The sequence below is a fragment of the Juglans regia genome, chromosome 10 (genome assembly GCF_001411555.2).
Source record: "Juglans regia cultivar Chandler chromosome 10, Walnut 2.0, whole genome shotgun sequence".
NCBI classification, from domain to species: domain Eukaryota; kingdom Viridiplantae; phylum Streptophyta; class Magnoliopsida; order Fagales; family Juglandaceae; genus Juglans; species Juglans regia.
The window spans coordinates 1,371,086-1,397,015 of record NC_049910.1 but is presented as its reverse complement, the minus strand read 5'-3'; the positions used below and the strand labels follow the sequence as shown (position 1 = coordinate 1,397,015).

The 25,930-nt window shown below is 38.5% G+C and overlaps 3 protein-coding genes and 2 pseudogenes across 4 annotated transcripts; 2 read left to right on the top strand and 3 right to left on the bottom strand.

Annotated features, from left to right (window-relative positions):
* Nucleotides 1-578: 578 nt before the first annotated feature.
* On the top strand, nucleotides 579-11,889 carry LOC109020960 (annotated as a pseudogene).
* LOC118349578 lies at nucleotides 4,868-6,478 on the top strand. Its single transcript, XM_035694775.1, has 2 exons — nucleotides 4,868-5,682; nucleotides 5,961-6,478. The coding sequence occupies exons 1-2, from the start codon at nucleotides 4,878-4,880 to the stop codon at nucleotides 5,996-5,998; spliced, it is 843 nt and encodes a 280-aa protein (XP_035550668.1). The 5' UTR covers nucleotides 4,868-4,877; the 3' UTR covers nucleotides 5,999-6,478.
* Nucleotides 11,890-12,283: 394 nt separating the features above from the next.
* LOC109020961 (chaperone protein dnaJ 10-like) lies at nucleotides 12,284-15,121 on the bottom strand. The gene is made up of 7 exons (XM_035694776.1): nucleotides 15,089-15,121; nucleotides 14,741-14,870; nucleotides 14,085-14,243; nucleotides 13,819-13,997; nucleotides 13,424-13,504; nucleotides 12,743-12,874; nucleotides 12,284-12,624 (listed from the first exon to the last, which is right to left on the bottom strand). The coding sequence occupies exons 1-7, from the start codon at nucleotides 15,119-15,121 to the stop codon at nucleotides 12,544-12,546; spliced, it is 795 nt and encodes a 264-aa protein (XP_035550669.1). The 3' UTR covers nucleotides 12,284-12,543.
* An 816-nt stretch (nucleotides 15,122-15,937) lies between these two features.
* LOC109020963 lies at nucleotides 15,938-18,094 on the bottom strand (annotated as a pseudogene).
* A 1,456-nt stretch (nucleotides 18,095-19,550) lies between these two features.
* LOC109020962 (DExH-box ATP-dependent RNA helicase DExH18, mitochondrial-like) lies at nucleotides 19,551-25,370 on the bottom strand. Of its 2 annotated transcripts, XM_035694771.1 has the most exons (3): nucleotides 22,837-25,370; nucleotides 21,221-21,286; nucleotides 19,551-20,408 (listed from the first exon to the last, which is right to left on the bottom strand). In XM_035694771.1, the coding sequence occupies exons 1-2, from the start codon at nucleotides 25,206-25,208 to the stop codon at nucleotides 21,232-21,234; spliced, it is 2,427 nt and encodes an 808-aa protein (XP_035550664.1). In that variant the 5' UTR covers nucleotides 25,209-25,370; the 3' UTR covers nucleotides 19,551-20,408; nucleotides 21,221-21,231. The 2 variants fall into 2 exon arrangements, with proteins under 2 accessions (XP_035550664.1, XP_018859040.2); XM_019003495.2 differs by lacking the exon at nucleotides 19,551-20,408 and having other exon boundaries at nucleotides 20,768-21,286.
* Between the last annotated feature and the right edge of the window lie 560 nt (nucleotides 25,371-25,930).

Here is a 25,930-nt window from a genome sequence, read left to right as displayed (position 1 = left end):
GGGTCCATTTGGTTGCTGGAAAAATGTATAATTTTCAGGAGAAGTTAAAATTGATTTCTGTAATTTATCCTACCATGTACTCATCTAAGTTTTGCCTTGTGGGTTTGGGCCGTGTACTAAGCAGGCTGGCTACATTAAACTGGAATGGTGAAGGTTCTTTCATATTTACATCAAGCTCTGCACCATATGATTGCAATGACAATGGACAGTGTGATGAGGTATTACATCTAACACAACGCATTTTTCTGTTGTGATAATATAGAAAGTTGTTTTTGTTTTCTGCATCGACTTATGGGCTTGCCCTCTAGGAACCTATGGTCTGCCTTCTTATGCGATGTATTAAATGCATTGCCAGTGTTGCCTTCTGTGACCTTGGTGGTTTACAAACTTGTTGCATATAGAGTGTTGTCATGTTCTAATGGTCAATATTCTTCTTGTGCAGGAGATCCAGTAGTACCTATTGGGAGGAGCCCTAGGATAGATGTCCTTCTAAAAGTGGAAAAAATAGTGCTAGAATATGGTGGTTGTGTTTTTAGATTGGCAGGACTTTACATATCCTTTTTTATACTTGAATTGTGAGAATTTCATTTAGGTTTGTAGGAGAAACTTCAATGCTCTGTTCTACCCATAATTAGACTTAACTATGAACACAAAGCAGATAGAGGTGCGCATGCTTATTGGTTAGGGAAAGGAACTGTTGAAGCTCGACCAGATCACATCCTGAATCTTATTCACTACGAGGTGACAAAGTCTTTATTTTATATCTTGGGTTCTTTGACTTCAATATATTTTTTTTTCTCAAATTCTGATGAGTTTTTTTATTGCAGCATAAACATTGCGATACTTCTCTAGTAGCTATTAACGTGCATGCATTTTATATCCTGGTAACTTTGCATACTCGGTGCGTGAAGATATTCTTTTTGTAGTCCAAGGTTGATTACTCTGACAAAACCTTTGGTACATACATTACAATTTTTTGGATGGCACCAAAGCTTTATGTATTTAATATCCCATGCAATAAAATACAATTACATATTAAGAAAAAACTTTTTGATATTTCACAATCTTAAGCCAGGAGCCTGAGGTCATAAGCCTGTCTTGTTTCTACGTTCTAACAGGGTCAAAATCCCATCTGGTGCCAAGAAAATCGTTCCCAGGTGGCTGCCGAGCAATGATTGGTCAGGATGCTGGAGGAGGAAATATAGTATATTACCAAATACTCAAAGATGAACATCAGGTAATAATGACAATATCTATGCTCTCACCAGTCTGCTTTTTCTCTTATCTGTTTTCTTTTTCGCAGCCTTAGTTTTAATTTTCTTCAAATGTTCCTCTATAGTCAACATCCTCCATTACAACAACAAACCAATAAACAAACTAGGAGAAGAAAATTTCAACTTTCTTTTCCATTTTTCATCTTAAGATTTTATGCCAAAATTTAAAACCAAACCAGGACACTTTAAAAAGCTATATTCTCATCCCATTTCACCAAAATGGACAAATTACACATGTATAACCATACAAATGCCACCCAACTGCAGAAAAATGGAACCAAATTTCGTTTTTCCTTCCAAGAAGCAATCCCATAGTCCCAAAGTCATAGAAAAGATAAACAGAAATGTGGACCAACAAATGATGGGGGAGCTAATTTATGTATTTAGCAACAAAAAAAAAAAAATTCCCATTTATCTTGGAACTCGGACAAAAAAAAAAAAAAATCTGACTCCAAACAATGAAACTCGGACAATGAGACACAAAGAGCTTTTTCAACCTTCATTAGCAACTAACAAGGAGCCCAACATTAGGATAATCAAAATTTAACTACAAAACTACCCAACCAACCGTACCTTCTGTTCTGGAACCAAACCTTGATCTGTTTTGGCTTGAATCACACCAGACCTTCACTAGCAACTAACATAGAGCCCAATTGCAAATCGCACCTGCCGTTTTCTCCTTCCGCTTGAAAATGAAATGGGCTGCGTTTTCACTTTTCCAGCTTCTTCATTCTTCTTCGATTTTTGTTTTTGTTTTTGTTTTTTTTTTTTTAATATAATTGTGACGTGGCATTTTGCCACGTTAATGGAGTTCGCGGACAGACCCAGATTTGTGCCTGTAGCACTACTCTTTTTCTTTTCCGTTTAGCTCAGTGGATTTCAAAGTTCACGATAGAATTTGAGACTCAGGCTCAAGTAGCTGGGTTCGATAATTGGGCTTGAGAATCTGGCCTTAGTAATTAGGATTGCATTAAATTTGCTATATTGGGCCATTTTATTATATTATATAATATTTAATATAGGAAATTTTTTGACAATCTACGCCATATATCGCTTCTGACAAAAATTCTAAAAGCAATTAATAAATTCTTGGACAGCCAAAGAATTATTTTTCCAAGCTCGCCAAAGAAAACTCAGTAAAAAATGACAAATTCTCAAAGACCAAAGCATGATTTTGCCAAGTTCTCCAAAGAAAACTCAGTCAAAACAATATAAAATTTGAAAGTTTATTTTAAAATATGTAGCTAATATAACGTGATATAAATGTATGTATAAATGCATAAAAGACACATTTGCATGCGAGATCGATTCATCATGGATTCTGAAATGAAAATGGAAATGTCCAATATTCATATACCCGAGTATCTGGTGGAGGACATTCTCTCCAGGCTTCTGGTGAAATCTCTGAAACGATTCATGTGCGTGAGCAAATCTTGGTGCGCTCTCATCCAAAGCTCTACTTTCGTTTCTCATCACCTCCATCGTTCACGTCGAATCGGTACGAATGCATGTCTCCTCGTCAAGCGCCTGCAGGACCAAATCACCAGAAAAAATGTGGTGCTTTCCTTGATCCCAGATCATAGTCATGATCATGAAGTGCTTGACTTGCCTCTCAACCTAGGTTATCTTCTGTTTTCCAAGCACGAGAACTTGAAAAATTTGTACGTTTTGGGTGCATGCATCAATGGCATAGTCTGTCTCTACGATGACTACTTTGATGGAAACATCATCTTCTGAAACCCAGCCATGAAAGAGTTTAAGGTCCTTCCTGCACGTCCTATATCTTGTCCACCAGAGGCAGACTACGATGTCGAGGGTCTTGGGGGTTTGGTTATGATCCCAAAGCTGATGACTACAAGCTGGTAAGGACGGTGTACATCTGGGAGGTTAACAGCCCACTCTACCCTCTCCTGATAGAGGTATACAGCCTAAGGACAAATTCCCAGAGAAAGATCGACCCGGTTTTGAAAGCTTCTACTAGTCTGTGGGGCAGGCCCGACAGTCGTTGTTCCGAGCTGTACCTGCAAGGAGCTTATCATTGGCTGTTGTGTAAATCCATCCTAGCCTTTGACATGAGCAAGGAGGTGTTTCGATTGATGCCGTTGCCTGATTTGGGCAGTCTAATTTGGGATGTGAAGATTGAGAAGAGTATTGTTGTATTGAAAGATTCCATCGCTTTGATCGTTCGTCTGGTGGAAGGAACGGAAAAAAGCTTTGATATATGGGTGATGTGTGAGTACGGCGTTCAAGAGTCATGGACTAAGCAGTTTAAGATTGGACCCTTTTTAGGAGTCGACAGGCCATTGGGATTTGGGAAGAATGGTCAACTTCTTCTGGTAGATGACAATGGAGAATTAGTCTCTTGTAACGTTGATTGCAAACAGATTAAGAATCTTCACGTTAAAGGGGACATTCCACATACTTTACAAGTTATAAATTATGTGGAGACTTTAGTTTCAGTCCAGGGAGAGAATTTAGCATGAGAATTAAGCCTAAGGTAATACATGTATGCATATCCAGCTTTGTAACGAAATGAAATGCAGAGCAGTGAAACCCAGAAAATGGAGAGGAAAAAGAAGAAATCTCTTTCTGTTATGTGTCTCGTTCTGTACATCGACCCGTGTATATATGTACATAAAAGTGTCAATGGACAGCTTTGCTGTCCATATTTGTTTCCATATATTGTTTCCTTGATTTACTCTTCAGAATCATTAGCTTAATAATTGACAGATTGTATAGGGATAGAATTAGCATATACAACGTTATTTCCATGTATAGAATCCTTTCCATGTATAGAATCCTTTGTATAGTTTATATATTGGAGAGAAACCACAAGGCTGAATACTTTTGGCTATTTTCACACAATATTTCGACTTATCTTGACATGGTATCAAGAGTCGGTTCCTAGTTTCTTGTCGTCGTCAATTTTTTTTTTGATTTTTCGGCAATCCCGTTTCGGGTCTGGTGGCTTCGGCACTCTCTGTTGTTGGGTGGCTGTCGACGCAGTCTTCTCTACGCCTTTCGGCCATTTCTGTGGTCAGTTGCTTGTCGGCGCAGCACTCTGGTAGTGTTTCCGGCGTCTCTGTGTCTTCGTAGTTGCCATCGCAACTCTCTGGCAATTTTCGGCTCTGGGATTCTCGTTGTTGTGACTTTCGGCTTCGTCTGGGTGGCTGTGGCTTGTTCTGGTTATTCCCGTTTGGGTTCTCGACTTCGCCTGGGTGCAGCTTCTCACGTGGGATTTTTTTTTTGTCGCGGCTTGGTCAGTTTTTTATGTTCTTTGGCTTTCGGTTTCTGTCTTGATTTTGTTTCCTGGAGACTATAGAAACTTTCGGTCTATATTTTTTTGGTCTCGGTTGATTTCCCTTGTTGTTTCTGTTTTTTGCTTTGTCTTGGCTTCATTTATTTGCGATGGACTCTGCACCTGTATGTGTCAAGTTTACGGGCACCAATTATTCTACTTGGGCATTTCAGTTTGAGCTTTTCCTCAAGGGAAAAGATCTTTGGGGTCATATTGATGGCACAGATATCGCCCAAACATCTAATCCCGACACATCCCATGATCTCAAGACTTCTCCTTCATGGGCTGTGCTTGATGCTCGGATTATGTCTTGGCTTCTTGGTTCGGTGGAACCACATATTGTTACTAACTTACGGGCTCATCGTTCCGCTCAATCCATGTGGAATTACTTGAAGAAGGTTTATTATCAAGCTAATGATGCTCGTCGCTTTCAGTTAGAACATGCGATTGCCATGTTTCAACATGGTACTCTTTCCATCCAAGACTACTACTCAGCATTTCTAACTCTTTGGCATGAATATACTGATTTGGTTACAGCGGATGTTCCTGTTGCCGCTCTTTCGACTATTCAGACTCTTCATGAGACTAGCCGGCGTGATCAGTTTCTTATGAAACTACGCCCGGAATATGAATCTATTTGCTCCTCTCTGCTGAATAGATCACCTGTTCCTTCTCTTGATATTTGTTTTGGTGAGTTACTTCGTGAAGAACGTCTTAGTACTCAAGCTATTCTGGAGCAATCTCATGGTAATTCTGGGATGGCAGCTGTGGCTTATGCTGCCCAAGGACGAGGATCACCTATGACTTCTAAAAATTTGCAATGTTTCTGTTGCAAGGAATATGGGCATATTGCTGCCAACTGTCCCAAGAAATATTGTTCTTATTGCAAGAAAAAGGGTCATATTATCAAAGAATGTCGCATCCGTCCACAGAATCGTCAAGCTCAAGCATTCCAGACTTCTGTTATTGTTCCTCCTGCAGCAACTCCTGTAGCACATGGCTCCTCCTCAGGTGCTTTCTCTGATTTTGCACCTCCTGTAGCAAATTACTGCACACCAGAAATGGTGCAACAAATGCTCATTTCGGCATTATCTGCGATGAGATTTCAAGGTAAAAATAATACTAAACTTTGGTACATAGACTCGGGCGCTTCTAATCACATGACGAATACTTCCACAACCCTGTGTCATGTTCGGCCCTATGCTGGTCAATCTGCCATTCAGACTGCCAATGGCAGTTCTTTGCCTATAGATGCTGTTGGAGATGCTTCTTCCACATTTACTGATGTGTTTCTTGCTCCTCAGCTTTCCACGAATATTATTTCTGTTGGTCAATTAGTTGATAACAATTGTGTTGTTAATTTTTCTGGTGATGGTTGTGTTGTGCAGGACCAGGTCACGGGGGAGCCGATCGCGAAGGGACCTAAAGTGGGGCGCTTGTTTTCACTATTTTTACCTATTCCCACATTTTCTTCAGTGTCCTCTATTAAATCTTTTGCTTGTAATAATGTTCCTGATTTGAGTATGGTATGGCATCGTCGTTTAGGCCATCCCAATACTCAGATCTTATCTCATGTATTGCACTCTGGTTTTCTTGGTAATAAAGAACGTTCTTCTTCTTTATCTTTTGAGTGTGATTCTTGTAAACTTGGTAAAAGCAAAACACTTCCCTTTCCTTTGCATTCTAGTAGAGCGTCTCATTGCTTTGATCTTATTCATAGTGATGTTTGGGGACCTTCCCCAGTTAGTTCACATGAAAAATTTAAATACTATGTGACTTTTATTGATGATCATAGCAGATTCACTTGGGTTTATTTTCTTCGCTCTAAATCTGAGATTTTTCTTACTTTCACTGAGTTTTTAGCGTATGTCGATAATCAATTTTCTGCGACTATTAAGACGTTACGCACAGACTCTGGTGGTGAATATTTGTCTACTGAGTTTCAGGTATTCTTGGCTTCTAAAGGTATTATCCATCAACGTTCTTGTCCCGCTACTCCCCAACAAAATGGAGTAGCTGAACGCAAAAATCGCCATCTTCTTGATGTGGTACGTACTCTCTTGTTAGAATCATCTGTTCCCTCCATGTTTTGGGTCGAGGCTTTAAAAACTGCTACTCACTTGATTAATCGTTTACCTTCCCAAGTCTTACACATGGAATCTCCCTATTTTCGTTTGTTTGCTAAGCAACCTAGTTACGATAATCTTCGTATCTTTGATTGTGTCTGTTTTGTTCATTTACCTCCTCATGAGCGACATAAATTATCTGCTCAATCTGTTAGATGTGCATTCTTGGGATATAATGTGTGTCAAAAGGGATTTGTTTGCTATGATCCTACTTTACATCGCACACGCATTTCTAGGAATGTTATTTTCTTTGAAAATCAATATTTCTTTCCTGTGCCTTCTATGCCCTCTTCTTCCACTGTGGTCCTCCCCTCTTTTGAGCAGCAACTCTCAGATCTTCATCAAGTCAGTTCTCGCTTTAAACCAGGTATGGTGTATACGAGACGCTCCCGCCCACAGTCTCTTCCGGTGGCTCACCCGCTATCTGATCCTAACATGCATCAGAATCAGTTAGTTGCAGCGCCTCCAGAGCCTTTGGTACGTCGCTTTCCTCGAGTGTCTATACCCCCAGATAGGTATGGGTTCTCTTCTGGCCATTCTATTTCCGCTCTTATTGCTGCATTGTCCAATTTTGATATTCCCACATGCTACTCACATGCTGTCAAGCATGACTGTTGGCGACAAGCTATGCAGGAAGAGATTGCCGCTCTAGAGGCCAATCATACTTGGGACATTGAACCTTGTCCTTCCACTATAGTTCCTCTGGGTTGCAAATGGGTTTACTCAGTCAATGTTCGCTCTGATGGAAGTTTGGATCGTTATAAAGCTCGGCTTGTTGCCCTTGGGAATAATCAAGAATATGGTGTCAATTATGAAGAGACCTTTGCTCCTGTGGCTAAGATGACTACTGTTCGTACGGTCCTAGCTCTTGCTGCTTCCCATGATTGGCCACTACATCAGATGGATGTCAATAATGCTTTTCTTCATGGGGACCTTAAAGAGTGTATTTATATGAAGCCGCCCCCGGGATTGTTTCCCTCTCCGACCTCCAATGTATGTAAACTTCGTCGCTCTCTTTATGGTCTCAAACAAGCTCCAAGGGCCTGGTTTGATAAGTTTCGAACCACTTTATTACAATTTTCCTTCAAGCAGAGCAAGTATGACACTTCATTGTTTCTTCGAAAATCAGACATGGGTATTGTTGTCCTTTTGGTTTATGTTGATGATATTGTGATTACTGGTTCCGATTCTGCTTTACTTGTCCAGCTCAAGACTCATCTCTCAGAATCTTTTCATATGAAAGATCTTGGGTCTCACACATATTTTCTTGGTCTTGAGGTACATCGTAGTTCCTCTGGTATTTCCCTCAATCAGCATAAGTATGCTACTGATTTGGTGGCTACAGCTGGTCTACAGGAAGCTCCCTCTGTCGATACTCCCATGGAATTAAATGTCAAGCTTCGCAAAGAGGAGGGTGACTTACTTACCGATCCCAGTTTATATCGGAAGTTGGTGGGTAGCCTTGTCTATCTCACTATCACTAGACCAGATATTTCCTTTGCTGTACAGCAAGTCAGCCAGTTTCTTCAAACTCCCCGTCATCTTCATTTGGCTGCTGTTCGTAGGATTATACGCTATGTTCAGGGCACTTCTGCCCGTGGGTTATTCTTTCCTGCAGGCAATTCTCCTCGTCTTGCTGCTTATAGCGATGCTGATTGGGCTGGTTGTGCTGATACACGTCGCTCCATCACTGGTTGGTGTGTGTTCTTAGGTGATGCGTTGATCTCTTGGAAGAGTAAAAAGCAAGACAGAGTTTCTAAGTCCTCTACAGAATCTGAATACCGAGCGATGTCTCTTGCTTGTTCCGAGATTATTTGGCTTCGAGGTTTGCTTGCTGAATTAGACTTCTCTGAGATTGATCCTACACCTTTACACGCCGATAATACAAGTGCTATTCAGATCACGGCTAATCCTGTCTATCATGAGCGCACCAAGCATATTGAAGTAGATTGTCACTCTATCCGTGAAGCCTTTGAAGCTCGTGTTATCACTCTTCCACACATTTCCACTGAGCTACAAACTGCAGATATCTTTACCAAGGCTCTTACTCGTCATCGACATTGCTTCCTAAGTAGCAAATTGATGTTGGTTGATCAACCCGCATCAATTTGAGGGGGGCTGTCAATGGACAGCTTTGCTGTCCATATTTGTTTCCATATATTGTTTCCTTGATTTACTCTTCAGAATCATTAGCTTAATAATTGACAGATTGTATAGGGATAGAATTAGCATATACAACGTTATTTCCATGTATAGAATCCTTTCCATGTATAGAATCCTTTGTACAGTTTATATATTGGAGAGAAACCACAAGGCTGAATACTTTTGGCTATTTTCACACAATATTTCGACTTATCTTGACAAAAAGAATATTCTAACAACCTATAAAATGAAAATACAATGTTGCCCTTATGTACAACTCAGTAATCAGTATAAACAAATAAAAATAACAAACTAGCTCTCAGCTTTAGTTGGCGCCTTCCCTCGGTTCAATAACAGAGATGATGTTGAAGATTGCATGGTATGCTCCAATATGCTAAAGATGCAATTATCGATTGATCTGGTACGGTGTTGGAAAACGATGTGTGATTGATAAGGACTAAAAATGTCATGTTTTTTTTGACAAGTTGGCTTTGTGGAAACGTTAATTATATAGTTGGCTTTGTTATTTGTTATTGTAGGTCATGCAAACCTCTGTTGTTGGCTCTCTTTTTTTTTTTTTTTTTTCTCTTCTTGTTGTTCTTTTGAACTATTTCTGGTGATTTATGTGCATTACGAGTAGTAAGTATTGTCTTCTGAAATTATTAGCTCTTACTTTCCTTATTAGAGTTAATGAATCAATTAGACTCAGCCTTCTGGTGGACCTTCATGTTTGTGTTCAGATGTGGAGGTGTGTGAGGAAGGCAGTGTGTGAAGAATGTATTCAAGTTGCGTCATTTGATTGTTTTTTTGAGATCCAAATTAATTTTGGGATATAATTTCTTCCTCACGAGTTTGAAGATTTGTAACTGGAAAAGAAAAGGCTTCGAACAGATGGCCCGAAGTATCAGTAACTTGAAAAATCCTTCGTATCAGTTGTTGCCGTGGCTTGTGGTGTTCCGTTACAGTCAGGTTGCAATTTATCTCCAATACTGTAGTATAGTATATCAACAGTTTTTAATGATGCTATCATTACATTTTTTTCTGGAATTTTAACGAATTATATGAATCCTGATTCCCTGGGAATACCTTGCCTACCAGCTTTCATTAACTCATTTTTCAGGTGCAACAAGAACATGAATAACTTGGTCCTATCTCTTGCTCCAAAGTTCAGAAAATTGCAGAGTCTGATACTACGCCAAGATAAAACACAGCTTGAGGATGATGCTGTTCAAACTATTGCAAACTGCTGTCATGATCTGCAGGTCCTGGACCTCAGCAAAAGCTTCAAGCTTAGCAACCGCTCCCTGTTTGCCCTGGCTCATGGGTGTCGTAATCTTTCAAAACTCAATATCAGTGGATGTTCTGCATTCAGTGATAGTGCTCTTGCGTATCTGGCAGGTTTTTGCCAAAATCTAAAGGTTTTAAAATCTTTGTGGATGCGTCCAAGCTGCATCTGACATTGCGTTACAGGTATAAATGACTTGCTAAATACTAATTTGTTTCTTCAAATTACATCATAATAAGTCAAATAACTTTGTGAATATTCTTAATTATGTGCAGGCTATTGGACGCTACTGCAGTCAGTTACAGTCTTTAAATCTAGGATGGTGTGATAATGTAAGTGATGTCGGAGTAATGTGTTTAGCATATGGATGCCCTGATCTCAGAACCCTTGATTTTGTGTGCCTTCATCCGTATAACAGGTATTTTATATATAGGGGTAACAAGTTTATGAAATTATAAGTTCCTTACTATAAGCTGGCTACGTACTTTTTATCTTCAATCAAAGGATTCACTTTTTTTAATACTATCTATGACTTATTTTTGGTACCAACAATTAAGAATTGTTGTTTTCCCCCTACTTGTTGCATCAAAAACTAAATCTGATAAAGGACCCTATAGAAAATGTGGTAGTAATCCATAATAAAGTCCTATCATGAGAGCATACTTATCTGGATAACAAAAGCATTAATGAGTAAAATGATGCATGTGACAAATTCAATATCTAAGGCTTGGTTTGGATACATAAAACATCTCATCTCATATTATCATTACAACTTTCCTAAACTCTCGCACAAAATATAATAAATAATTCAACTTTTTCAAATCCTAAAATAAAAATAATATTAAAAAATAATATTATAATAATATTTTATTTAACTTTCAATGAAACATCTCATCTTATCTTATCTGAACTGTGTAATCAAACGAGACCTAACTGTCCTAAAACAAGGGAGGAGAAAACTGGAGCCAATCCTAAAATTGGATATGCAATATACTGTGCTAACTTTAACAAATGGCTGGTACAGCCTTGTCTAACTTACTTTTTGGAAGTAATTTTTTTGGTCAATGAACTCCTTGGAAGTTCATTTGGCTTGTTATGATCCCAAAAATCATTTTTTTTCTTATATAGGTAATTATGATAAAATCTTGACCGATGTATTCTTACTTTGCAGATGATAGTGTGATTGCTCTTGCAAACAGATGTCTTCATTTGAGATCTCATGGCCTGTACTACTGTCAGAACATCACAGACACAGCAATGTACTCTTTGGCCTACGGCCGAGTGAAGAACAAGACACCAATGTGGAAACCTATGAAAGAAATGAATGATGAAGATGGGCTTATGACTCTCAACATCAGCCAGTGCAAGGCACGCACTCCCCCTGCTGTTCAGGCAGTGTGCGATTCCTTTCCTGCTCTCGACACTTGCTCAGGAAGGCATTCACTTATCACGAGCGGCTGTTTGAGCTTAATGTCTGTGCATTGTGTCTGTGCTGTCCATGCACACCGCACAGCCGGCAACATTCCTCACCAGCTCATTGAATGAAGGTTTTTGAGATTAAAATATTTGGCATCTCTGTTGTGGCCCAGAGAAGGAAAGTCTCCACCTTGTATGTATGCTCGTATTAAAATCTAGAGAACTTCGGTTGAAACTATGTAGCCATTCGTTGTTGAAACTTGAAACTCATTGACAATGGAAAATAGTTTTAACTTTATGTTTATGCAATTTTATATGTGTATTTTGTAATTATGTGAGTGTTTAGAAGTCAAGTTTGTTATATAAAAGCTCTGCTGCTTATAATATAAGAGAAATTCTATTTGCAGTCCTGAGTGGGAGACTGCATGTGCAGTTCCATTGATAAATAAGGATAAAAGAGAAAAAAATTATTTTTAAAATGATATTATTGTAATTTTAAAATTTTTTTAAACATAACAGTATAGACTTGCATGAGTAGTTTTCATTTGAGGACTGTATGTGGACTAACTCATAATATAATATTATAATATAATATTGTTAGGAATGGTGATCTCGTTAATAATTTGCATTCATTGACTCAACTCAATTTGCTTATTAGTATCTGTTTGGATAAAACCTTGCCCTGGATTTGTTTCAGGAAAATGAATCAAAAGGCGCACGTAGGAGAATTTGTCATTTTACCCGTAGTTGCTTGAGAACTCCTGTCTATATGCCTCAAATTTAATTATCCTGAGGGGTCATCATCCTGTGAAAAACAAGAACACTACAAGGCCACTTTAAAATCAGATTATCTAAGGCATCGTTAATGTGCTCCTATTCAAATGTATGACCACACAATACAAAGTCATGGCTTGCACCAGTCTCAATTGGAACAGAACTCTCTCTGCTTTCAACAAGAAGACCTTTGGCATTTTTCTTGTACTCAGCCCCTTCCTTAAATCGTCATTTGCTTTTATGCACAATTTCTTCATCATCCACGGCAAATGCTGGATTACAGAGGCATCTAAATAGTCTACCAAAACCCTGCCAGATAAGAAAAATGGAAAAAGAAAACACTCAACATTGATGTATGGCATTTATCTAAAGAAGATTAGTAGTCCAGCGAGAGATTTGTTTACTCTTAAAATGCTTTCTAACATGCCTGAGTGAGTAGGGGAATTCGATATGAAAGTGGTCTTGGCGAGTCATCATAGGAACTGCTATCAGAAGTGCTTCCATCATCATCTCCATCCCCAGCATCTTTCTTCTTCGATGTTCCTCCACTTTGTTCATGCTGAAAGCACCATCAGTTTACTAGTTATCAAGTAGAAAAACATCAATTTCAGCATCAGCACTATGATTGTAACTTTTTTTTCCCATTTCCTTTTAATTGCCAAGTTTTTCATTACATGATTTAAATCCAAAATCTCACCTTATGAGTATGTGAGCATCATCTCATTTTATCAAGTGTATGAAAGTTAAATCCTATAATAAACAAATATAGAGCCTTGTCTATTCACTAATTTACAGCATGTTCAATAAGAACAGTATGAAAAATGTCTTTACTATTTATTAGATATTGGTTGATTTTTTTTTCAGATATTATGTGCAATTATTATTCCAAGACTTTAGTAGAATGTTCTCCATTCCTTGTGTGGATAAGGCATATGTTCTTCTCATATTATTAAAGAATACAGCGAATGAATTCTGGGCTAAATTCATAACTACCTATTTCAATACCATGATAAATCATCAGTTATCTCAAATGAAAAAGGGTGAGTTTTAGTAACTTAAATATTGTATTAGCATTTAGCACAGAAAAACTACGTATATAATGTTCTACCTGAAATATCTTTCCAAGAAGTTTTAGAGCAAAAGCACGAGCTTTAAGTTCTTCCTTTCTAACATGGTTTTCCCTTAGCACCTGAAAACAGAATTAAATTGAAGAAAAACACCTTCAGTAATTGAGATTGTTATTATTTCTTAAGCATTTTATACTGAAGAATGTGTTTAAAGACTGGATTCATATTTCCTGATTCCAACTCAGTTGAACAGTAGCAATAGATAGTCCCACTGCATGAAATTTTTAAATTTTTACCATCATAGAGAGAGACCTACTTTATGTCAGTCGGCAAACCAACAGAAACCTGTTTCATGAATAACTATAATTGAACAGGAAAGGAAACAAAATGAGATGTGCACAAATCATACTTGATTGAAAGAAACATAGAAACTCACCATGTGGCACACGTGCATTAGGGTTACTTCAATATCAACTACATTCAATTTCCATAGCGAGTTCATCAATGTGTCTTTATTTAGGCGTATGTGAGATTCAACATCATTTTCAGGGCCGCTTCCATCCATTTTATGTTGCCGCTGGATGTCTTCTTGAAGTTGCAGCAGCTGAAGGGCACCTGGAAAAAAAAAATTCTCGTTGCAATTAGGTACAAATGGCTTAAAAAAGTTTAAGCAGAGAGGGGGGACTGCTCATAGTAACATACCTTTTGCTGCAGTTAGCTGTGACTTCCAGAAATGTCCCTTCTTCCTAACCCACTGAGCTAAAAATGGCATTCCAAGATAAATAGCTTTCTTTCCAAGCTCTTGTGCTGCTTGTCTCGAATATATGCAGCCAATTGTGTGTAATATGTCCACTCCAAAAGCTACTTATTAAATCGTTTAGCAACATAATTTAGCATGCACAAGTAGCGGCGGGATTATATGATTACAAAACATCAATGCATTTATCTTCAAAAGAGAACAATTACTAGATGCTTCTTACTAGGTAATACAAATGACTAACCGTTGTATGAAGCAATTAATTCCTTAAGCTTGTATATAAAGATTCTCATTCCAAATAAAATGTTTGTATGGTCAAGGAAGGAATAAATTATAGACAGCTTCTTCTTTAGTTGGCATAAGAGGAGACTTCTGTTTTAACTGAATTACAAGACAGCAATTATAGCAAGATTAGAAAGTTATCTACTAGTATACTACACAGAACAACCCAAGAGTACTGAAGTATAATAGATAAAGCATCAATATAAAAATTATCGCTTAAAACACATGATATATACAGCTAGAACTCATGTCATTGTCAACATTACGTTTACATGAATGGAAAATGAAATCAGAAAAGGCAGGAGGAAGCTTAACTAACCTGTATTAGAAAGCCGTCTGGCTTCAGATTCTGCATGCTGTAAGAATCCCTCTTTGTCACCTTGAATGTAATGATTAAGAAAACTTTTCAGTGATCTTGCTAGCTTTTCTTCTCTTTCCTTTTGGACGGCCTACATCATATAGTTCCAAACCCATAATTTGCTAGGGTAGGTTAGAGAAACAACTTATAAAAAACCAGATAGACTTGATTCATTTTTTAATTTTCTTGAAGAAGTAACTAATGAAAGCTAGAAAAGCTGGAAGATCAAGCAAAGTAACCTTAACTTAAAGTTAAACCTGGCCATTACTCCTGAAAATTGGTACAGTTTTTATTTTCAGTTATATTTACTAGCATGGAGGAATATGCCAAGCAGACTGTCATTTCCAAGAAGTCCAAGACTTTAAATAAGCATGGCTTTTGGATTAACTGAACTTACCTTCAACTTATCGTGAAGAATTGATAATCATCGCTTGACCAAGAATCCTTGACATATTCATTATGTTTAGGAATTAACTGTCATACTCACTTTGTCATCCACATCCAGATGAAACAATAAATTAGGAGAAAATTCACACAATTCTCTCAAACTTTTATCTAATTTGCAATCACTTCCCAAAATGTCAATTTTGGGGATCACCAACCAAATTATCACTTTGGCAAGTGAAAGTTCTTTACATGTAAGGTTCAATTAAGAGCTGACAACTTGACAGGTATTTGTTGAATTGAGAATTATTTGGCATTCTCTGATGTCTATAATTAAAACTTGCTTACATAAGCACTAATTTTTAAGATAACATTTTATAATAGCATGAAAATATCACACGTCTAACGACGTTTTAATTCAACTAGCTCCTTTATGATCATAGCCGTGTATACAATTCCAAGATTCTAATACAACTAATTTGTTGTAGCCTGACGGTTAGTCGAATTGTGAATATCGCCAATCAACTTGTGATGAGGATCTGGATAACATTTTAGATTTAATTCCACTCATATGCCAAGAATAAAGATAATGACATTCCATTCATAATCTCAATCTTGGAGATTATGTTTGAGGACCACCGTTAGCATTCAGAGGAATATATTTTAACACAAAATGCAAATACTTTGACAATAATACATCTTTACTCTTCACAGGCATTATTAGCCGTCATTGGCTTCTCAGAAAATCTATACATCGATTAGTTGCATTCAGGAGATTCATAAAGCATGTCTTTGCATTGCTTGAAAATATCAGATTCTTGAACAGATAAAAATAAAGCAACTCTCTTAAAGGCACCAACTACAAAGTCAAAAGTCCCTGAAATTACACTAAGCTGTGCCCATAAACAAAGTTCATATGACAAAAGAAATTGATCAAACTTGGAAAGCTAACTCAAAATTATGGCAGCAAAAAGCTTTCTAACTTCATTCACCCCATCCAGAAGCTGGAGCAGCAGCACCTTCAATAACAGTGGTGGTCACTGGTGGCGCGGGAGCAGCATCCCAATCCCCTGCTGCTAAAGCAACTGCAGTTGAACAAAAAAGGGTTAAAACTAATTAATAAAACAGACCAGCAAATATAACAGATGCCAGCCAAATAAGTAGTTTTTCCGCATAAAGATTTTAATTCTACAAGTAGTTCCACCTGGTTTTCAAACAAACCAAAATTATTCAAAAAGAAACAAAAACAAAAGAAGGTAGTAAGGTTCTACCTGGTTCTGTGGCCCTAGTAGGAACTGCTGAGATAGGATGCTGAACATGAGGGTTCCACTGAGTATCAGCAACTTGAACAGGCCACTGGTCAGAGGCAAGGGGAGGAGCAGAATAATCAACGAGTCAGTAATCGGGAATGGCAACTGCTTCTTCCTCTTCCTGTTGCTTAGCCTCCTCAGGTTCACAATAGAAAAACAAATCAACCTGCACATACAAAGGATAACCCATTTTCAATTAGCAGTTTAGAGCTCTAAAAAGATTCCATCAAACAAAGCCCTCAAGTTTCTTCCTCACCATCACATCCCACTTATGTCGAGGACGAATAGTACCGCGCATCTGCAGAACCATTCTTGCCAAGAGCCAAAAGAGACACCCTATGCTATGCTTCCCCTTGTTGTTGGCAGGGATACCAATATCAACGTAGCGCATTGGTGAATCAGTGTCACAGAAGGCAATGGTTGGGATATTTCCAAGCAGCTTTTAGTAGTGAGTAAAAATCAGGACAAACAAAAGACAAGACGAGCAAACACAGATGCACACAGATCACGGCAATATACATAATCTTCTAATATATGATAGCATTCAAAGTCTTCAAAACTCTGATGCGAATACCTTTCACAATAAAAATATGCAAAACAAATAACCAACCAGTAACAGAACTTAAACCAGGCATCACATTAAGTGGGGAAGCAGTAATCACCTGGTGATCTGTCCTTGGATCAGTTAGGATGAGGAGACGGGGTTTATTGAACGATGTCTGCAGCTGGTTGGTGAAGGTACCAGGAGTGTGCCTTCCAGCAATGGCATGGGCACCGGTGTACTGAGCAAACTTAAGGACTCCTCTCTGGCCGTAAGGCCTTGCAGATTGTACTATCATGTCTTGTGGATTCTCAATTGCAACAATCACCCGGGCTGCCAGCTGAAGCTTTTCCCATGTCTACCCCAGGTTGATTATGTATATGCCTAACCATCAAAACATCACTCACAAGTATCAGTAAATCTTCACAGGTAACCAACACGAATACACGACTTTTACACAAATACGGAAAGTGAAAGATGACCAAGTCCAGTGTTCTTTGTACACGGATAAGAAAAAATTGGTGTACGTATAAAAGAACAGAACTCAAAATCAACTAAACACGACTAAACCATTTAACATTTCGAATATTTCAATAAAGCCAACGAGATCAACACCACTTTACATTATTCTTTGTTTTGCTCACTCCGAAAAACCACTTATACCCATCAATTCAGTTTTTTTTCCCCCTAAAAAATACCCAGAACTTAAAATCCTTATTTATCTCTTTACTTCCCACTCCTTTTCATCACCCCAATCAGAATAAAACACAGACAAGGAGGAAAAAGACTGAACGATCTGAGAAAGTGAAGCAAGAAATACCATCGTTGCGGTGCTTGAATACATAACGCTCCATCTGGAAGTCACAATTTTTAGTTCCAAGGTGGACCTCCACGGCCAACATCATTTGAATGTCGGCTTCCTTCTGTGAGAGCTGGCGAGGGGCAGCGGGAGCAGCCATGCTTCTTGGAGTGGAAGAGCCGAAGAGCGAGTAGAAGACTGCGAAGTCCTAACCCTAGCAGTACATTTATATGGCATCTACACACACCCTTCTCTCTTATTGACTTAAATGCCCTCCTGTCACTGATATCAACAGGACTTTTGATATACACAAGAAAAACGATGAACGTACAACTATTTTATAATTATTTCAGTTGACCGATACTAATAAATCCAACCACAGGTCCCTTTATTGTTGATGAATTCAATGCATGAATGATCAAAGCCTAAAACCTCAACATTAAACTTCCCCCAAAAAAATCCCCACCCAGCCTTATCCTTTTCCTAGTTCCTAAACCCCACCCAAAAAAATCTCCACTATAATTAGTGTCATTCTCAGTATCATAATACCCTATTTAATCGCTGAACCAATAAATTGTTTGATCTTTATTATTTTAAAGCATAGTCTACATGCCACAAGCGCAGGGTAAAACAAAATATAAGGCATCACAATGTTCCATAATTTGGACAGACGCATGTAACTTAAAACAGCCATTTTTAAAGGTGCAATAAAATATAAGGCATCACAATGTTCTATTGTAAACTTTTAATCAGTTTGTGCTAGAAGGAAGAGAGAGAGACAGAGACAGAGAGAGAGAGAGGGAGAGAATGCTTCACCCAATGATGATTAAATTAAAGTACCCAAACAAAGATTAACACAAACCAAGATTAAAAAAATCACTAGAATCACTCAAAAATTAACACAAACCAAGTGTTTTACCAAAAAAAAATAACACACAATCATACTCCAATCATTGTCACCAACTGATATCTGTCTACATTTTAAGATGTTCCATATGCCAACCACATAAATAGACATACATTTAAAATGTGCCACTGAATAAATTTGATTAAAGAGACAAAATTTAAGAAGAAGAAAACATTTATGCTTTTGAGATTTACTCATATCTCATCGAGCAGGCTGCTTTCACTGCAATAGCAGAAAATTTGGCATTGCTTGTCAAACCAGGGGGTTTAACTGATAATAGAAACCCATACAGTCTAATTTTCTATTAACTAGTGTGAATAAAGTACAACCACATGCATGGTCTATTTCAAAGTAATCAAACCCAACCTAGGTAAGTGAAGAGAACATGCATTATATTCTACTGAGCGTTGGAGAAGAGCAGCAACGAAGTTTGGCCTTGACTAATCACACAAATCAAATCAACTAAAATGGAAATTTAAGTTTCAATGAGATGAGGAAGAAACTGGTGCAAGTGTGCTGGTTTACATCATCATCCAGAAACAACCCCATTAATTGTTTGAGTCCCATTAATTGGACTGGTTAAAAGGAAGTGTCAACCACCAAGAAGTTTCCTTTTCTATTTTTATCCTCTCAATGTTTTTCTCAGAACGCCTCAAAAATCTCATATGATTAATTGTTTGAGTCCCATCGCGATCACCATTTCTTACTTCTTTAATATTTATATATATATATATATATATATATAAAGGATCTTAGAAGATTATGAGCCCAGTTTCAGCCAACACCAAGGCTCGTAATAGGATGAGCTTCAAGTTAAATACCTAAAGGAAATAATTTCTACTAGGAAAAAAAAAAGATGTAGAATCAGACAAGTTAAGATCATTTTCTGATTTTTTTTTAAAAAAAGCTCCAAGATAAAAACTAACATAGTAGAAATAGAATACTATATTTACCCTTTCCTATTGTTTCTCAGCAACAATAGAGCAATATAAACAACTAAATGAAATTAAACAATGTGGTGATGTGCTGTGCTTGAATGGTATAACTTAGAAATATGCTCGCAGTGCAAAGGAGTTAGGGGCTTCGGGGGTGAGAACTGAAGTCAAAATCGAAGCAGAAATCGCTCTAGCATGACACAGAGAAAAAAGAGAAATGTATGCCATCAGAGGCAACATCGGAAACATCTACAGCCCCGCACCATTAGTATCTACCAAATACATATGCCCAAACCCTAGAATCACAGATTATTTATGCCCAACCAGAGAAAAAAAAAGATAAAAAAAATCTCATGTATGCCCAAACCCTAGAATCACAGATTATTTACCCTCCCGTAGATCTGAGGGCTTCGTGTCGGTGGACTAAGGGTGGCGATGCGTCGGTGGACTGAGGGACTGAGACTTCCCGTCGAATGACTTAGGGACCGAGGGTGCTTGGGGACTGATCTGCTCGTGAGGGCTCGCATCGTGGTGTGGAGGGCTCTGATCGGTGGTTTGTTGCTTGGCTTGATTGCACTGAGATCGAAGACAACAGAGCAGGTGCGAAATGAGAAGACTCTCGAACAAGAATTAGGGCTGAGAGGAGAGACAATTTCATCTACGTGTGAGGGCTGAGAGCCTGCGAGCGTGCATGTAAGTGAACCCGGTCCAGTGCGTTTAGTGAATCCGGTCCACACGTCAGGTGTGTTGTGGCTGCAGCCAACAGTAGGCTGATGTAAAGATTTTTCCAATAGGAAATGGAGTTCGCTTTTTTGCTCTTTCTTTATTCATCTTTTGCTTGGGTTTAGAACACAACATATTGTTAACTTTGAGAGCACTGGTTCATACATATAAGTCTAAAAGAATTTCAATGTCATGTGATAGATGGGCAATGGGGCCTGAATATTTTGGCGAAGTAGATGAAATATTGGGTACTTTTGTGCCAATTTTGGCTTATTGGATCTACTCTGCAGTTTACTTTTGTGCGGATCCTCAAACGCTTATAGGCTGCATTCGAGAAAAGATAAATGTGAAGAACCTGGTTTCCAAGCAACCACACATTCCCCAGAACGAACATTTTAAGGATCTGAGTTGTATAAACTCCACTCCTATCATAAATTGTGCCTTTCCAAATGAGTCTTACAACAGGATATCTTTGTTACATTAAAAACTGGAAAAAAGGGGAAGGAATTTGTGAGATGGATTGGGCGGCAGGGTGGCAAAAGTCACCCACACACCATTACTCCAAAGGGACAAAAGAGCAAAGGGTGAGGGTGAGGATATATCCCTCCAGGCCCATCATATTCAATCTGACCTCACAATTAAACCAACAAACCAGACTACAATGGTTTTAAAAAAATTTGCCTTTCATGTGTGTGCTTCCTTTATTTGTTTCCGCCTTTTCCCCTTGCAACTTCCCATCCTACCAAACGTAATGTAAATAAATAAAACCTCTCTGCTGCTGTTCGTTTGTACATTCCCTGACTTGATTCATGTGGAAGGAGGTAACATGGAAGCATCAATACCTGCAATTTCATTATGCAGCAGCCCTCTCTGTATTCTTACTTGGTAAAGACTTTTCATGCTTTTTCCTGCACGGCAGAAAAAGTGATTGGTACTTGAAAAATAGATAAGGCAAATAAATACAATCTTTCTATTAAAAAACAGTGAAAAAACACACATCATATCTAATGTCATGGATCAGTTCATGATAAGCTTTTCATCGGCATACAAACCAACACATACATACATAAATACATACATATTATAGATATAAGGAATTCCAGGCTGTAATATTTATGTTATGATCCAGGCTGTAATCCTTTTCTTTAAAAGGGTGGAGGCTATTGTTTGTAATGCACTAAGTGTCCATGACTTTTTACTATCAATTGTAAACTCTAGTTAGGTATTTCTCATGTATACTCCTTGTGTTCTTGAGCTTTGTTTACTTTTATGAATAAAATACTTTGATTACTGATAAAAAATAAAAATAGTATCCAACAATGCGAGAACTTTTGGATCAATAGATGGGCCTTTAACAATTGGTATCATAGCAGGCACCATGTCACGAGTTCAAGTCACAGAAGGGGCGACCTATAGGCTAGACTAAAATGCCTTGGTACTATGTATACTATAGACATAATGTTAAGTCATTGAATACTAATAGATGAGTGAAGCTACCAAAAGGGAAATAACTACCACCAGGTCAATGTTGATAGAGTGGGATGCCGTGGACATCGGATTTGGAAGCATGGTGAAATGTTATGATCTTGAGGGTTAGTAGTTTAACCAAATTAGTATTCAATAGTCCTAAGGCTTTTGGATCAATAGTTGGGTCTTTAACACTTTTACGACCACTTTGTATGCATCCCGTGTACTTAGGTTTTTCCTCTTGTAAAACAAACCCTAATTAGTAATCAGATGTAAATATCTAGAACACATTTTTTCATAACGTTTTTTTCCTCCCAAAGCACAATATGTCAGTAAGTATGAACTTAAAATATTCCATCTAATGTCATCACCACCATCATCACTTGAACAACCATGACAACTGCACCGCATTCATAAACACACCAATCACCCCTCCAGGGTAACTAATTGCAATTGAAAAAAACAAATTACCATTCTCAAAATCTACTACCCAAGAAAATACACATCTATAAGCATCTACACAGAACTTAACATTAAATCTTTCATTGAATTATCCAAGCAGAAGATAATCAAGACAACCACCACCATCCAGGCACAACCAAGACTACCATATACAAGCAAACAACGCCACAACCAGACTACCCTTACCCCTGCCCCACCAGAACCACCACCGGCACAACACTTGGCCACCTGCATACACGACAAATGCTAAAAGCATTCCACAAAAAAGATGAATGCATGTTTGCCAACCACTAGTTGGTAAGGTTCTAGCCGAAGTTTAACAATGTATGGCCATATGAGACAAAGCACCAGAGTTATGCAGATATAGAACAACAAGCTATATCAAAACCACCATACATAGTGTGTATTTTTTAATAAACATGAAAACTGTCACTTGCATTTAAAAAAAAAAAAACCTTCAACTATAAAAATGAAGACTGCCAGTTCAAGATGAGTGAAAAATAAAAAATCATAATTTAGAGGTACGTACTTCTCATATAATTTGATAAGTGACCTTGGCCTCTCATAACCTGGTTGAGAGGCATCCTTTTGTTGAGGCTTTGGTTTCCCTGCCTGTCTTGATTCCGGTTTCCAGTTGGCTTTGATTAGAGACTGACCCAACAAGTCAGCAATGTCCGTTGCCATTGTCTCAGCCTTCTTCACATATGGAAAAGTTTCCTTCTTAAAGTGGTGCGACAACCACAAATACATAGACAACACTTGATGCTTAGTCTCGAGATCCAATAGCTCTGCATCATTTCGAGCAGAACCCTTTGGCATGCCCATTGCGATATTGACAGGAACATTCTGACTGTATGCTGAAGCAAACCTCAGGAGATGATACATTGCTTTTGGGTCCCTAATATTAACTGGGGCGAAAGAGAAATTAAAACGATCTTCCAGAGATAATCCCTGCACCTTCTTCTCCAGCATATTTGCAACCTTCTTTATATGATCATGTCGACACAAAAAGTATGATCCGTCCAAACGGCAATTTTCACCAAATTTCTCTAGTAGCTGACAGAATGTAACATTGGGGAGTTGCCCAGCGAATAGCTCAACCTGCTCAAAGAAAGGAAAGAGACCAACTTTCTTTACTTCTTCAAAAGGCTGCTTCAAGCACTCAATCAAGTAATCTAAATCTTCTAACTGCAAGGTCGTTGTGAGTCCGTCTGGATAGCGACTTCCTCTACGACCAGCTCTTCCTGCAATTTGTTTCACCTGTGATGCTGGAACTGGAACAATCTTGTCTCCATTGTATTTTGAGAGGCTATAAAAGACAACTCTTCTAATATTAAGGTTCAGACCCATTCCCACAGCATCACTAGCAACAAGCACATCGAATTCGTTATCTTGATCATTGAATAGATTAGCTTGATGTCTACGAGTTTCTGGTGGCAAGGCACCATAAATCACACAGCAGCGGTGATTGGTGTGTTTCTCAATTGCCATTTTGACCTCGAATATCTCTCTCCTTGAAAAAGCAACCACACAATCCCCAGAACGTACATTTTTAAGATCTCCCAACAGGGTCTTGGCTTCAACCACCAATGGCTTAAACCTCTCATAATGATGTTCATGCAACTCATCCCCAGTACCTGCACAAATCTTTCGAACAATACTCAAAACACTCGGATCCCCACATAAATGTATCTCATCGGCCTTCAATCCAAGTAATGCCCGTGTCCATCCATAACCTCTATATCGATCTGACATCATCTGAATTTCATCAATAACAGCTACATCATACAAGTCATCTGTAGAAACCATTTCCACGGTACAAGCAATATGGTTTGAAAAGGGGACATACTTCTTTTCTTGCCCTGTCTGTAGACTACAGTAAATCCCAAGTGCATTAACCTTGTCAAAGACTTCCATAGCCAATAACCTGAGAGGACTACAATAGATACCCTTCTTCGCTTCCATAAACCGTTGAAGAGCATTGTAAGTTTTACCACTATTGGTCGGCCCACAGTGATATATTATCTTCCGTTTCATGGCCCGTGCAAATGGGAACCAAGTGTGGGGCTTTGTGAGGTCAGCTGACTCAACCATACCCCGGAACCGCTTAATCTCATCAGGAAACTCCTCCAAACAATACCCCACAAAAATAGGAAATAGGAACTTGACAGCAGCATCAGATGGACCGAGCGTCACCACGTACTGAAAAATACCAGTAGAAGATTTCTCAAAGAAAAACTTCCGAAACTTCTGCGCAGCAGTAGGAAAGAACGACAAACCAATGTAAATTGCGAGAGCCTGATTGGAAGCCCAACCAGATTTTCCAAAGTAACTGAATACTTCCTGCATCGTCTCCCAATCAGGCCGGGTCTGCTTTGCACGCTTCTCAGCATTTCTCAGCTCATGATATAATTCAACAGGATCACGGGATGCAACATGCACATAACCACCGCTTGTATCCAAACCCACATCATTACTTCCATTTTGCAATTCGACCCCCAAAGAATAACTAACAACATTCCCATTTACAGCGTCCCCATCATCAGCCAATTCAACACTTTTCCCAACATCCGCGTCAAACTCACATTCTGACTCTACTATCGTAGTGTCGCATACACCATTATCATCCTTCTCATCGTCGTTGTGTGCGGAAGAGAATGGTTTCACATAAAGGGCTTTACCGCAGGTAAATTTTGGGCTTTGTGAAAATAATTTACAACGAACTAGGTTAATCAGACCGGTCGAAAATGGACGGTTTGGGACATCAGAAGTAGGACTAAACTGGTAACTCCGGGAAACCAAAGGGTCACATTGTCCAAAAGAAGTGAAATATCGGTTCGATGACAAAATCCTAACCCTAGAAGCATATTTCATAGGTTTACAAATCCGAAACTGGGACATTGTTTAACGATCACATACAGAACTAATCGGAAAATCCAAGTATAACTACAAGAAGCTAAAACCATATAAGCGTACCTGAAGGGGGAAAGAGGCGAAAGGAAGCGCTAAGTACTTGAGTTTGGAAGCTCGATGGAATTTGAGACTCGGGCTCGAGTAGCTTAAGCTTGGTACGCGGATTCGTCCGCTAATTTGAGACTCTTAAATAAAACGGTTCGTTTTATTTTAGAATAATTCTAAAGGCAGTCCTCGTCAGGGGACTCCTTGCGCACACTTGACGTGTTATGAGACGCATCGTTTCATTTAAATAGAATTGAGATGTCGATTGACTGGAGCAAACGGTGCGTATTGGAGAAGACCAACAGAATGACCTTCTTGAGTCCTTACTGAAAGCTGGTCCTTCGTCCCTTTCCTGAGCGGCGAGCGTGGGTCTGCCATCCCCTACCTCATCCCAGTCAACCAGATAGAATGTTAGAAAACGAACTCCTAGAATCTTGCAAAATCCTTCATTAAATCAATATTTACTAGTCATGTATGTTATCGTCTTAACTCAAATCCATGTTGCGGCTACAAATCAATATTCAATTTAGGCCTGGATCTCCTGATATTCAAGATGATTTTTCAAATGGGTATATTAGTTCAAGAATGCAAGATCGCTGGAAAGATTGGAATGATTCTTTTACATATGTGAGCAATCAAAGTTTTTCTCATTGGAGACTAAAATT

Excerpts from the sequence above, each read along its gene's own strand:
- LOC118349578 (XM_035694775.1), top strand. The coding sequence starts at position 4,878 with ATGTCTTGGCTTCTTGGTTCGGTGGAACCACATATTGTTACTAACTTA. Across the intron at positions 5,683-5,960 it reads ATCTGCGATGAGATTTCAAG|GACCAGGTCACGGGGGAGCC; the intron begins GTAAAAATAATA and ends TGTGTTGTGCAG.
- LOC109020961 (XM_035694776.1), bottom strand. The coding sequence starts at position 15,121 with ATGACAGTCTGCTTGGCATATTCCTCCATGCTA. Across the intron at positions 14,871-15,088 it reads TGGCATATTCCTCCATGCTA|GCCGTCCAAAAGGAAAGAGA; the intron begins GTAAATATAACT and ends TATATGATGTAG. Across the intron at positions 13,998-14,084 it reads ACAGCTAACTGCAGCAAAAG|GTGCCCTTCAGCTGCTGCAA; the intron begins GTATGTTACTAT and ends TTTTTTTTCCAG.
- LOC109020962 (XM_035694771.1), bottom strand. The coding sequence starts at position 25,208 with ATGTCCCAGTTTCGGATTTGTAAACCTATGAAATATGCTTCTAGGGTT. Across the intron at positions 21,287-22,836 it reads CTTATCAAATTATATGAGAA|GAAAAAGCATGAAAAGTCTT; the intron begins GTACGTACCTCT and ends TCTGCCGTGCAG.